Source organism: Bos taurus, chromosome 19, assembly GCF_002263795.3.
Source record: "Bos taurus isolate L1 Dominette 01449 registration number 42190680 breed Hereford chromosome 19, ARS-UCD2.0, whole genome shotgun sequence".
Classification (NCBI taxonomy): Eukaryota; Metazoa; Chordata; class Mammalia; order Artiodactyla; family Bovidae; genus Bos; species Bos taurus.
The window spans coordinates 40,971,760-40,986,310 of NC_037346.1; the positions used below are offsets into that span (position 1 = coordinate 40,971,760).

Consider the following 14,551-nt stretch of genomic DNA (forward strand, 5'->3'; position numbering starts at 1 on the left):
CCCTGACAGTGGTTATTTTATTAATGATAAGAAACGTGTATTCAGCTGCATATCGTTATCATTTCTTGAGAATCTATTGGGTATTAGGACATTCATTATATAATACACATAGTGTAGGTAGAATCCAATGAACAGTATGAGATGGTTGGATAGCATCACCGATTCAATGGACATGAACTTGGTCAAACTTCGGGAGAGAGTGAAGGATTGGAAGGCTCGGCGTGCTGCAGTCCTTTGGGTCATGAAGAGTTGAACACGACTTAGCAACTGAAGAGCAACAGTGTAGGTACTCAAAAATAATTGAACACACAAACTTTGTTAGGCAGTTTTAATGTCTGCTTATTTCAGGATAAAGTTATTCCTTACATTATCTTATTCTAATGATTGGATGCTAATTTTTTCCTTGATAAATTTAGCATTTAATTTCAAATATGCTTTGGCATCTTTTGCTGTTGTTTAAAATTAACATTCTACATTTTTCCTAGCCAAGTTTAGAAAAGTGTGTTTCTTGAACACAGATAAAGTTTGTTTTGTCACCAGATTCTTAGTTTTTTTCTGAGAATCAGACTCTGGTGTGCTAATTCCTCTCATAAAATGGCTTCCCTGATTTGTTTGGGAAGGAGACTCTGATGACTGCTTAATCTCAGACTGATTGGAGTTAGGATGATTTAGTAGGTTTTTTTTTTTTTTTTTTTAATTCCTTTCCTTGCTGGGAGGTGGAAGCATGACGTTCTCACTAGCATGGTGTTATGTTGTAATTAAGCAAACAGACTCTGAGCCAGACTGCCTGGATTAGCATTCCAGCGACTCCAGTTATTAGCTGTGTGACCTTGGGCAAATTATCTAACCACTCTCTGCTTCAGTGTTCTTATCTGTAAAAGGAGGGTGTTAATATAATCTACGTCATAGTGTTGTTGTGAGAATTAAATGCTTAGAGCAGACCGTGGACTTCCCGGGTGGTGCCAGTGATGAAGAACCCACCTGCCAATGCAGGAGACATAGGAGACTTGGGTTTGATCCTTGGGTTGGGAAGATTCCCTGGAGGAGGGCACAGCAACCCACTCCAGTATTCTTGCCTGGAGAATCCCACGGACATAGGAGCCTCGTGGGCTATGGTCCATAGTGTCACAAAGAGTCAGACACGACTGAAGCAACTGAGCTTCATGCATGTGCAGAATAGACCCTAGCACATAGCAAGTGTTCATTATCATTATTTTGATCTTTTTTCCCCTGGAAGTTGTGTTAAAAAGTCCTGGATATATGTTTGGTTTCATTGCCTGTTGCTTTTGGTATCAAATCTGAGAAACCATTGCCAAGACCATGTCAAGAAGCGTTTCCTTATGTTTTCTTTGAAGAGTTTTATAGTTTCAGGTCTTGATATTTATGTCTTTAATCTGTGTTGAGTTGATTTTGTGAATAGTGTCTGATCAGTTCAGTTCATTCGCTCAGTCATGTCTGACTCTGTGATCCTATGGACTGCAACATGCCAGGCTTCCCTGTCCCTCACCAACTCCCGGAGCTTGCTCAAACTCATGTCCATCGAGTTGGTGATGCCATCCAACCATCTCATCCTCTATGAACAGTATGAAAAGTGTACAGTAGGGGTCCAATTTTATTCCTTTTACATGTAGATATTCAGTTTTCCCAATACCATTTGTTGAAAAAACTGTCCTTTCCTGATTATGTATCCTTGGCTCTCTTGTCAAAAATCAGTTGACTGTATACATGTGAGTTTAGTTCTGAGCTCTCTATTCTGTTTCAATGGTTTAAGTCTGTCTTCTCCCCTCCCACCATACTGTTTTTTTTCCCCCCAATTGCAGTAAAATACACAAAACATAAAATTACCACTTAACCATTTTATGGATATAGTTCAGTGATATTAAATACATTCATTCACAATGTTTGCAACCAACATCCATCTCCAAAACTGTTTTCGTATTATAAAACTGAAACTCATACCAATTAAACAATAACTCCCATTCCCTCCTCTTCCCAGCACCTGGCAACCACATCCCTACTAACACTTGTTATTTTCTTTTTTTTTTTGACAGTAGTCATTCGCTTGCGTATGAGGTGGTACCTCCTTTCAGTTTTGATTTGCATTCCCTAATGTTTAACTTATATGCAGAGTACATCATGAGAAACGCTGGACTGGAAGAAACACAAGCTGGAATCAAGATTGCTGGGAGAAATATCAATAACCTCAGATATGCAGATGACACCACCCTTATGGAAGAAAGTGAAGAGGAACTCAAAAGCCTCTTGATGAAAGTGAAAGTGGAGAGTGAAAAAGTTGGCTTAAAGCTCAACATTCAGAAAACAAAGATCATGGCATCCAGTCCCATCACTTCATGGGAAATAGATGGGGAAACAGTGGAAACAGTGTCAGACTTTATTTTTTGAGGCTTCAAAATCACTGCAGATGGTGATTGCAGCCATGAAATTAAAAGACGCTTACTCCTTGGAAGGAAAGTTATGACCAACCTAGATAGCATATTCAAAAGCAGAGACATTACTTTGCCAACAAAGGTCCATCTAGTCAAGGCTGTGGTTTTTCCTGTGGTCATGTATGGATGCGAGAGTTGGACTGTGAAGAAGGCTGAGCGCCAAAGAATTGATGCTTTTGAACTGTGGTGTTGGAGAAGACTCTTGAGAGTCCCTTGGATTGCAAGGAGATCCAACCAGTCCATTCTGAAGGAGATCAGTTCTGGGATTTCTCTGGAAGGAATGATGCTAAAGCTGAAACTCCAGTACTTTGGCCACCTCATGCGAAGAGTTGACTCATTGGAAAAGACTCTGATGCTGGGAGGGGTTGGGGGCAGGAGGAGAAGGGGATGACAGAGGATGAGATGGCTGGATGGCATCACTGACTCAATGGGCGTGAGTCTGAGTGAACTCAGGGAGTTGGTGATGGACAGGGAGGCCTGGTGTGCTGCGATTCATGGGGTTGCAAAGAGTGGGACACGACTGAGCGACTGAACTGAACCTAACTGAATGATTAGTAAAGTTGAGTCTCCTTTCATGTGTTTATTGGCTACTTATATATCTACCCTAGTGTTTTAATTATAGTAACTTTGTAATATATTTTGAAATCAGGAAGTGTGATACCTTCAGCTTTGTTCTTTCCCAAAATTGTTTTGGTTATCAAGAGTCTTTTGTGTTTCTCTATGAATTTTAGCATTTTTTTTCTATTTCTGTAAAAAAATACAGTTGGGATTTTGATAGGGATTGTTTGAATTTGTAGAGCATGTTGGTAGTAGAAACATTTTAATAGTATTAATTCTTCCAGTCTGTGAACTTGAATGTCTCTTCATTTATTTGCCTCTGCTATAATTACTTTCATCAATATTTTATAGTTTTCAGTGTACAAATATTTTAGCTCTTTGATTAAATTTATTGCTAGATATTTTATTCTTTTTTATGCTATTGTAAGTAAGATTGTTTATTTTTTTTTGGATAATTTGTTTGTACATAAAACTATAGCTGATTTTTTAAAAACGTTGAGTTGTATCCTGCAACTTTGCTGAATTCATTAGTTCTAATAGTTTTTTGAGGAAGTTTTTAGGGTTTTCTATATTTAAGATTATGTCATCTGCAAGCTGAGACAATTTTGCTTCTTCCTTTTGGATTTGGATGCCTTTTATTTCTTTTTCATACCTAATTGCTCTGGCTAGGACTTCCAGTACTGTATTGAATAGAAGTGGCAAGAGTAGACATGATCTTAGAAGAAAAGATTTTTGTTCCTGATCTTAGAGGAAAAGCTTTAAGCTCTTCACCATTGAGTTTGATGTTAGCTGTGGGACTGTCATGTATAGCCTTTGCTGTGATGGAATACATCCTTCTATACCAAATTTTTTGAGTATTTTTAACCTGAAAGTGTTTGAGTTTTGTCATATGCTTTTTCGGCCTCTATTGAGATGATCATATGATTTTTATCCTTCTTTCTGTTAATGTGATGTGTCATATTTATTGATTTGCATGTATTGAACCATCTTGCATCCCAGGGATAAATCTCACTTGATCTTGGTATATGACCTTCTTAATACACTCTTGAATTTGTTTGCTAATATTTTGTTGAAGACTTTTGCACCTATGTTCATCAGAGATATTGATCTATAATTTTATTATCTTGTAGTGTTTTTGTCTTTGGTATCAGGGTAATGCTGGCTTTGTAAAATGAGTTTATAAAATTTCTCTCTTATTTAATTTTTTGGAAGAGTTTAAGAAAGATAGGCATTGATTCTTCTTTAAGTGGTAGAATTCACCAGGAAACCACCTGGTCATGGGCTTTTCTTTGCTGAGAAGTTATGATTACCAATTCAATCTCTTTATTCATTATTGGTCTGTTCAAATTTTATATTTCTTCTTGATTCAGTCTAGGTAAATTGTATGTTTCGTGCTGCGATTCATGGGGTCACAAAGAGTCAGACACGACTGAGCGACTGAACTGAACTGAACTGAACAATTTGTTTCTTGTAAATGATCCATTTTGTTGGTATATAAATATTCTAGTATTTTCTTTTTTTATATTTATTTTATTTGTCTGCACTGGGTCTTAGTTGCAGCATGGAAACTCTTAGTTGAAGCATGTGGGATCCTTGAGCAGGGATAGAACCTAGGCCTTCTGCATTGGAAGCACGAAGTATTAGCCACTGGACCACCAGGGAAGTCCCTCTAGTGTTTTCTTATGAGCCTTTGTATTTCAGGCATCTGTTGTAATGTCTCCTTTTTCACTGATACTTTTATTTATTTGAGTCCTCTCTTTTTTTCTTGGTTAGTCTAGTTAAAGATTTGTCAATTTTATCTTTTCAAAAAAACCAACTCAGTTTTTTTGACCTTTTCTAATGTCATTCTAGTCTTTACGTCATTTATTTCTGATTGTTCAATTCCTTATATTTCTACTTCTATGAGCGTGTTGCACTCAGTGATTGGATTTTATTAACTGTTTTACTCTTACTGTTGGTATATGCTCAACAAGTATTTACTGAAGGAAGGAAGGTTTAAAATTTGACAAAGATGTGAAAAAGACACCAACTAGTTTTTTGCTTATTAAACTTAACACCTAACTTGTGAAGACCATTGCCTTAAAGAGAAGAAATTAAAAACAAATTCAGTTTCTGTTGGGGGGGGGTATATTTAAAATGCAAAGACTGACCAGAACCAGTGAAGATGACTTGCAACAGGAAGAACTTTTATTGAAACACCACCACAGAGAAAGTCAAAGAAATGTTACTACTCTAAAAATAAATGTTTTTAAAAGTTCATTGGAAGAAAAGCAGAGAAGTGAGGGCTCTTATTTAGGAACCTAGCTTTGATTTGATATTTTGATTTAGGGGCATCCTTTTGGGCTCAGGAAGGCACCCTCTGTTCACTCTTCACGTTGTTGACTTTGGTGGACTTCTCTTCCACACTGTGAACTCTAGAGGACAGAACTTTGCCACGAGGATCTATTTCTTCAACAATTGTTTTAACCACGGTGGCTTTAGATGGATCTAAAATGACATATATACTGCAGTAATATGGATACAACCAGAGATTATCATACTAAGAAGTAAGTCAAAATAACAAGGACAATGCATATGATATCACTTATGTGTGGAATCTAAAAGATGATACAAATGAACCTCTCTGTGAAATAGAAACAGAATCAGGGATACAGAGAACAGACTGGTGGTCACCTAGGGGGAGGGGTTTGGATGGGTGGATTGGGAGGCTGGGCTTGGCATATGTAAACTTTTAAATGCAGAATGGATAAACAAGTTCCTACTGTATAGCATGGAGAATTATATTCAATAATCTATGATAAACCATAGTGGAAAAGAATATTAAAAAAGAATATGTATATATATATAATTGAATCACTTTGCTGTACAGCAGAACTTAATACAACATTGCAAGTCAACTATACTTCACTTTTAAAAAGGAAAAAAGTAAAATGAGATATGAATTGTTAGAATTTATCAAATTCATAAAGGGGAAATAACTCATTCCTTGAAACATATGCAAATGTTGAATGTTCAACCCAGCTTTTGTTTACCTTTTATCTGATGTCCTGGCCCACCATAGCCTTTTGATTTAGCGCAAGAGCTGTAAAAATATAAAGTATGTATTAAATATTTGACACTGTTTTGCAAGAAACTGATTTAAGATGGGAGATAACTGAACTCTTAACACTTAGAGTTTATGTACACATGACCTAGATCATAGATACTTTGGATTTCAAAGAAGTCTTTAATAACCTTAAAATAGTTTTTTTCAGTGTAAATAGTACTTACCCATCCTCTCCATCTATCAGGCGGCAGTAGGTCTCGATTTCTTTTTCTAGGTGGACCTTGATGTCCAGGAGCTGTTCGTATTCCAGTTTCTGGCCCTCGGTCTCGGTCCTGACCTGGTGCAGCTGCTCCTCCAGGGCTCCGATCTGAGCCTGGATCTGGGCCAGCTGTGCACAGTAGTTGCCCTCCGTCTCCGTCAAGGAGCACTCCAGGGAGTGTTTCTGAGGATCAGTGAGACATAATTTAGTAGCTGATGTCACTGTTTTAGGATATGGCAAAGCACTTAAGAGATATTGAGAGAGTTATCCTTATATAATAACCGTATTCCTCTTGTTTAATACTAATTGTTGCCCTTATTAGATGTCATACTATTTTTAATCTATTGGAGAATAGTACAGTTGGTGGTAAATGCTATTCATATCCCCAAGAGTGTTAGAAAAATTGTTTTCTCCTAGGACACAGTCTAAAGATCTGTCCCCTCTCACTTACCCTGTGCTTTGGTACAGTTTGCCACTGTTTCCAGGAATTAAAGTCCCCCTACACTTTGCGAACTCATTTCTAATCATGTGGCAGCTTTGTGTCATGAGGATTATAGCTCTTATATTAAATAAGTAATCCTGGGATTTCCCTGGTGGTGCAGTGGTTAAGAATCTGCCTGACAGTGCAGAGGATGTGCCACAACTACAGAGCCTGCACTCTGGAGCCCATGCTCTGCAACAAGAGAAACCGCTGTAATGAGGAGCCTACACACCGCAGCCAGAAAGTGGTCCCTGCTCGCCACGAATAGAGAAAGCCCATGTGTAGCAATGCAGACTGAAGGCAGCTAAAAATATATTTTAAAAAAACTTTAAAAAAGTAATCTCTGCATAAATTTTCTGGAAGTAAATGATCTCAAGAAAAGAGTGGTCTTCCTAGGCTTTAAATAGTTTGATTCATTGGCTTTATGGGTGCTTGCTGTAATTTTACATGGGATGACAATGAGCGTGTCTTGTTCTTGTACCTGCAAGAATTTTACATATGTTTATAGCCTCTTCTGGAAGTTTACTAGCCATAGTAGAAAAACTATAGACTTGGGAGTTAGAAAATTTGGAGAGAAGTTCTGGTACCTTTGTATCTGACTGTGGGACTCTTGGAAAATTGCTTAACTTCTTTGAACCTCAGATTCTTCTCTTGGAAATAATAACATGAAATATAAAGTCTGGTCTGCCCAAGCCCCAGGGTTATTGTGGACTCATGTAGGTGAAAGTGCTGGGCAACACTTAATGAAAACGGTTATTATTAATATTATTGTCATGCATGTTGAGCTTTATGGGCAGCCTTCATGCCTCTACTTTGCTTGTTTATGTCACTTAAAAGGGAACCTGTGAGTATTCCAATTAAAATTAAGTGGCCCAAAGGAATGCTAGATAAAGAAACTAGGATGGGTGCAAGTGTGTTTTTGCATTCCCTGAACAGTGATTTTTGATCTTTTGACGTGGGAGAGAAGACTCAGGGTAAAAACTGTTTTCTTCTTTTTTTGTTATTAATTTTTATTTATTTATTTGGCTATGCCAAGTCTTAGTTGTAACATGTGGGATCTTTAGGTGCAGCATGTGGGATCTAGTCCCTTGACCAGGGATGGAACCTGGGCTCCCTGCATTGGGAGTGCAGAGTCTTACTTAGCCCCTGTTTCTTTTTGAGTACCTAAAAAATCATTGTATTTTTTAATTCTAACATTTCACAATTATTAGCATCTTGGTATAATTTTCAGGCCAAAGATATTCCACTGTGAAAAATGCAAATGTATCTTACTTCAGGCAGAGTAATGACTGGATAAAAATGAAAATTAATAATAACAGGTGGCGGAAAAACTCTGATTTTTTCCCCCTCAACTTCTAAAGCAACTCTTTGGTGTCATTTTTACTTACTGTTGCTAAAAGAGACTGAAGTTCAATCTCCAGGGTTTGAAGATTACGTTTCATCTCAGTCAGTTCATTCCGAGCTGAAGTGGTGGCGCCAGCATCATCAGAAATCTGCTGCTGCAGCGAAGCGCTCTGAAACGTTATGAGCCTTGTTATGAGCGATGCTTGGATCAGCACCGGGTGCCAAGTCAGCGCATCCCTAGCTTGCTTTTTACCTTTTCGTTGAACCAGGCCTCCGCGTCCCTGCGGTTCTGCTCCGCCAGGGCTTCGTACTCAGCCCGCATGTTGTTCAGCAGAACCGTGAGGTCCACGCCGGGCGCCGCATTCATTTCCACGTTCACATTGCCTCCGGCCGCGCACTGCAGAGCCTTCATCTCCTAAAAGAAACCATGTTGGGATCGGTATATTTCTGAAGGAGCCAGACAGACACGATCCATATATATAGTTAGAAACTTCCGTTAGGGTTTCTTTGGAGGGAGATGAACAGAAACATTTCAGACCATCTAAGCCATATGGAGAAATCAACAAATTCTTTCTTGAATTCAAGATATTATATTTGTCATCTGAAATGTATTTTTAAACATTGGGAGGAAGGCAGGCTGTAAAATCAGGGGGGAGAGACCACCTACCTCCTCGTGGTTCTTCTTGAGGTAAGCCAGCTCCTCACTGAGTGTCTCCAGCTGAATCTCTAAGTCCGTTCTGCACAGAGTCAGTTCGTCCAGGACCCTGCGCAAACTACTGACATCCGCGTCCACGCTCTGATGGAGGGCCTGTTCATTTTCAAACCTTAGAAAAATATTTGAAAGCGTCATCACATCAGTCATCACCTTTTGTGTTAAGTCGCTCAGTTGTGTCCCACTATTTGCCACCCTGTGGACTGTAACCCTCCAGGCTCCTCTGTCGGTGGAATTCTCCAGGCAAGAATACTAGAGTAGGTAGCCATTCCCTTCTTCAGGGGATCTTCCCAATCCAGGGATTGAACCTGGGGTCTCCTGCACTGCAGGCAGATTCTTTACCCTCTGAGCCACCAGGGAAGCCCCATCATCACCTTTTAGGTCATCATAAAACTCAAGCTAAGGGACTTCCCTGCTGGTCTCCTGGTTAAGACTCCGCACTTGCACTGCAGAGGGTCCCATCTCTGGTGGAGGAACTAATTATCTTACATGCTACAAGCCATGGCAAATAAAATAAAATAGAATAAACTCAAAGTAGAAAGGATATTTAAAAAGGTTAAGGCAGAAACTGTATAAAACAAAACAAAACACCCTTCAAACTAAGCTTTTGAGTCCAACTGTTAAAATATACTCCAAACTTCAGGTAGATTATTCATAATCATAAAAATAAATAAATTTCTTTGACACAAGAGAATGAGAAAACTCAAAATTCCCTTTTGTATGACTTTGACATTCATTTGTGTCAGTCCCCCAATAAAATATATAATTCAGTGAGTCATTCGAACACACATTTGGTTTAAAACAAATAAACTCAAAGAATGGAGGTGACCTCAAATAGCCTAAATAAAAGAGGGAAAGGCTTAGGCAACTGTTTTGGTTTCTTTTCAGCCCCACTTACTTTAGTCTGAAGTCATCAGCTGTGAGCCTTGCATTGTCATTTTGCAGGACAATATTGGCATTGCTTGTTGTTGCAGAAATTATCTGATCAATGGAGAATTAGTTATGAATGAGGAAATATTTTTAAAAATTCAGATTTCCTTGAAATAAAGTCAACTATAAAATTATAGCAATATTTTTGGCATCCTGTCTCTAATAAGAAGATGATTCCTGAAAATGGAAAATTTAAGTATAGCCTCTTTTACTCTCTATCTTACCCATTAAAAAAGAAAAAAACTTTCTATGGAAAACTTTCTATGTAAATATATAACTGGAGACATTGGGCAGTTTTTGATATTTTAGTATTTCTGAAAGCATAAACATGTATACCACATACCAGATGATGAGTAAGCCAAGTTTGAAGACCAGAATTTTAATATAATAATTTTAATATTAATATTAAATATTAGTTTTAATATTAATAAACTACCGAAAATTAGCAGCTGAGAGCAAAGCCTTGCTGTGATCACTTAGGCATCTGTGCCTGTGTGGCTAATTACCCTTATAGGTACTAAACCTCACGGCACTGTGTTTCTTACCTGGTTCCTAAGGTCGTCAATCACCGTGAAGTATCTGCTATAATCGTGATCAAGACCACGGCAGGAACCAGGCCCAAATTTCTCATACCAGCCCTTGATCTTCTGCTCCAAGTCGGCGTTGGCCTCCTCCAGGGCACGCACGTTGTCCAGGTAGGAGGCCAGGCGGTCGTTGAGGTTCTGCATGGTCACCTTCTCATTGCCAGAGAGGAGGCCATGTTCATTTCCAGTGAAGGCCGTGCAGGAAGCACTTCCTCCGCCCAGCCCCCCGCTGTAGCTTCCCGCAGAGGAGCTGCCTCCAAAGGCGCAGGTGAAGCCGCTTCCAAAGCCTGGCACACTGCCTGTGCTGCCGACCCCAAAGCCGGCTCCCCCACCGGAGAGCCGCACAGAGCCAGCTCCTCCGCAGGAGCCAAGGCGTCTGGATGCAGAAGAAAAGCGCACGCTCATGGTGTCTAGACTGCCCTGCTTGTTCCTGGAGGTAAGCTCTGATGGCAAATGTCCTACTGAAACAGTTTCGTGTACCTTTATATACACATTATCAGGGTGTTTCTTGGTGAACTCTGCTACCCATAGCAAAATGTTGTTTGTCAGCTCATCTGAAGTATTCATAATTAGGTATTTTTTTCTTAAATGAATGCCTTTACCCTAATGTGTCCATTCTGTAGGTGGATAGTTGCCTTGGGGTTATTTGTTATCTCCAAAATGAGAAAGGGAGGAGTATTATCAAGATTATTATAGGGATGCATTTCAAATTTAGCATGAGTAATCCTTCCTGTCTTCCAGGCCTTAGGACTATAAAGTTCCTATAAGAATAAAATAGTGTGACACACAAGTTTCTTTTTCCCTTGCTCAAAGCAATAACTTTGCTTTTTCTCTAGTAAGTGAGCCATCATAGTCATGGTTTTCTATAGATAATCATGATCCTTTTGGATAGATCAAAAATAATTTCAAGAACCAGTGGGTTCATGGTACCAGAGGAAGAAGGCCAGGTACAAAATGAAAATTAAGGAATTAAATGGGCTTTTCTTTGAAGACAGATAGTCTTCTCTTGATTCTTATCCCTCCTGAGTTACATCTTTATTGGTTTTCTGTCTAAGCTCTTTTCTAACCAGGTTAAATAACAGTATTGGCGTTTTTAGGGCAGTGAAACTGTTCTATGTGGTATTATGTTGGTGGATACATGTCATTATACATGCGTCAAAACCCATAGAATGTACAACACAAAGAACGAACCTTAATGAAATGGACTTCAGTTCAGTTCAGTCGCTCAGTCGTGTCCCACTCTTTTCGACCCCATGAATTGCAGCACGCCAGGCCTCCCTGTCCATCACCAACTCCTGGAGTTCACTGAGACTCACGTCCATCGAGTCAGTGATGCCATCCAGCCATCTCATCCTCTGTCGTCCCCTTCTCCTCCTGCCCCCAACCCCTCCCAGCATCAGAGTCTTTTCCAATGAGTCAACTCTTCGCCTGAGGTGGCCAAAGTACTGGAGTTTCAGCTTTAGCATCATTCCTTCCAAAGAAATCCCAGGGCTGATCTCCTTCAGAATGGACTGGTTGGATCTCCTTGCAGTCCGAGGGACTCTCAAGAGTCTTCTCCAACACCACAGTTCAAAAGCATCAATTCTTCAGCGCTCAGTCTTCTTCACAGTCCAACTCTCACATCCATACATGACCACAGGAAAAACCATAGCATTGACTAGACAGACCTTTGTTGGCAAAGTAATGTCTTTGCTTTTGAATATGCTATCTAGGTTGGTCATAACGTTCCTTCCAAGGAGTGTCTTAATTTCATGGCTGCAGTCACCATCTGTAGTGATTTTGGAGCCCCCAAAAATAAAGTCTGACATTGTTTCCACTGTTTCCCCATCTATTTGCCATGAAGTGATGGGAACAGATGCCATGATCTTCATTTTCTGAGTGTTGAGCTTTAAGCCAACTTTTTCACTCTCCTCTTTCACTTTCATCAAGAGGCTTTATAGTTCCTCTTCACTTTCTGCCATAAGGGTGGTGTCATCTGCATATCTGAGTTTATTGATATTTCTCCCGGCAATCTTGATTCCAGCTTGTGTTTCTTCCAGTCCAGCGTTTCTCATGATGTACTCTGCATATAAGTTAAATAAGCAGGGTGACAATAGACAGCCTTGACGTACTCCTTTTCCTATTTGGAACCAGTCTGTTGTTCCATGTCCAGTTCTAACTGTTGCTTCTTGACCTGCATACAGATTTCTCAAGAGGCAGATCAGGTGGTCTGGTATTCCCATCTCTTTCAGAATTTTCCACAGTTTATTGTGATCCACACAGTCAAAGGCTTTAGCATAGTTAATAATAATGGACTTAGTTAATAATAATATGTTAGTATTGGTCCATCAGTTGTTACCAGTGCTCCTCACTTAATGCAAGATGTTAATAATAGGGGAAGCTGTGGGGGAATGTTGGGGGAGAGATTGGGAGGAGTGGGTATGTGGAGACTAACAGTACTGGTTAACCTCTATGGGCCTCAGTTCCTTCATCTGTAAAATGAAGGGACTAGACTATGACCTGATATTCCTGTTCTATTTCAGGATTTCTTGTATTTTTACGTTTCTTCCTTTCATTATTTCTAGAAAAATTTTCTGCATTCGTTTCCTCCACTTTTCACTTTCTACTCACCCCTAAATTTTAATCTCGTCATTTTACTGAAACTTATCCCACAAAAATTACTAATTACCCTACATCTCAAATCCAGTCATCATTTTTCATATTTCTTCTCCTATACCCTCTTGGACACATTTGATACTGACCACCTGAGTCTTAACTGAGTCCTAAACGATTGCTTTCAAGAATGTAGCTACATCTCTGCTCCTTTTCTTTCTTCCACTCATAGATTCTGGAAGAATGGTCTAAAATGTGTCATTCTTTACAGTTTTATACTCGCACTTTTTTTTCCCTACCCTCTCTCCCTCAGTGATCTCATCCCTTCTTGCAGCTTTGGCTCTATGTGAATGGTTTCATATTCTCTAATGGCTTCTTCACCATTCTGGACACATTCCTTACTATGCCCATCAGACATTCCTACTTGGACGTTCTATCATGACTTTCAACTCAGTCACCTTGTCATCACACTTTGTTCTTTGGCATCCTTCTCTGTTATTTGTTGGTAGAATTACCCTGAGTCATCTCATGATTATTAAGAAAAATTATAATTGCTCTCATTTTATACCAGCTGTCTCCAGTAATTCACTAGGTACTATTGAATCTACTTCTGCAGTTTCTCTTGAAGAATTTTTCTCTTTTCCTTGTCTTTGTCACTATCATTTTCTTTCAGCTCAGTTATTAGAACCTTAATTGGAATTTTGGTTTCAAGTCTTTTTTCTTTCCATCATGGTCAGGAGGCCAAGACACCAGTCCTGAAGTACCACACCATTCATGTAATTGAAAGAACTTGGGCTGTTGAGTCAGATATGTCAGCATTCACATATCAGTTCTGCCATTTTTTCTAACTGTGGTACTAATGCAAAGTTCATTCTTCTTGAGCCTTCGTTTTTCATTACTAAGATGGAGCCATTACTTGTATTATTCAGAGACTACTGAATGGTAGCTAAATATGTTATGCAACTATGCTTGTCAATGATAGGTAGTCAATGAGTATTTCTTTCCTTCCTCTACTCTCTTTCAGTTTAAATCCATCAACCATAGGCTAGCTGAAGCTTCTTCTCTTGACATTTCAGACTCTTCTTCTACCTGCCTGACTTGTCCATTCTTTTATTTCATTCCTCCTTTCCCTCTCCTCCATTTTGTTCTTTGCTCCATGCTGTTTTCTCCATTTGAGATTATTTAAGATCTTGAGAGATCTTGCATTTGCCAAGAACTACTGACATCTCTTTCAATTATATAGATTGAAAATGAAGTTGATAAAAATATAAATTTTCATGAGCTAATAAGTGAATTTTCAGAAAAGCAAGCCACAAAAACATGCTGATCAATCAAGAAATCACTTTAATAAAGCATTAATTTATTGTATTACGTAAAATTAGGACATCAAAAATGTTTTTTTGACTTGTAAGTTTCTGCTATGAAACATGTATCATTATTACCTCTACTATATAAGTAATGAAATGTTTTTAAAGAAAACTATTGATGCTTTAGTACTTCTAGCTGAACTTCTTCCTGAATTTGAGCAAGGAATACGACATTTTCATTTTGCATTAGGCCCTGCAAATTATGTAGCCAACTCTGGTTACTGGGGCCTT

The 14,551-nt window shown here is 39.0% G+C and overlaps 1 protein-coding gene across 1 annotated transcript; it reads right to left on the reverse strand.

Moving 5' to 3' along the window:
* Positions 1–5,170: 5,170 nt before the first annotated feature.
* Positions 5,171–10,805, reverse strand: KRT27 (keratin 27). The gene is made up of 8 exons (NM_001075815.1): positions 10,323–10,805; positions 9,746–9,828; positions 8,803–8,959; positions 8,389–8,550; positions 8,180–8,305; positions 6,276–6,493; positions 6,038–6,087; positions 5,171–5,492 (listed from the first exon to the last, which is right to left on the reverse strand). Exons 1-8 carry the CDS (start codon positions 10,764–10,766, stop codon positions 5,350–5,352), a joined length of 1,383 nt encoding a protein of 460 aa, NP_001069283.1. The 5' UTR covers positions 10,767–10,805; the 3' UTR covers positions 5,171–5,349.
* Positions 10,806–14,551: the final 3,746 nt, after the last annotated feature.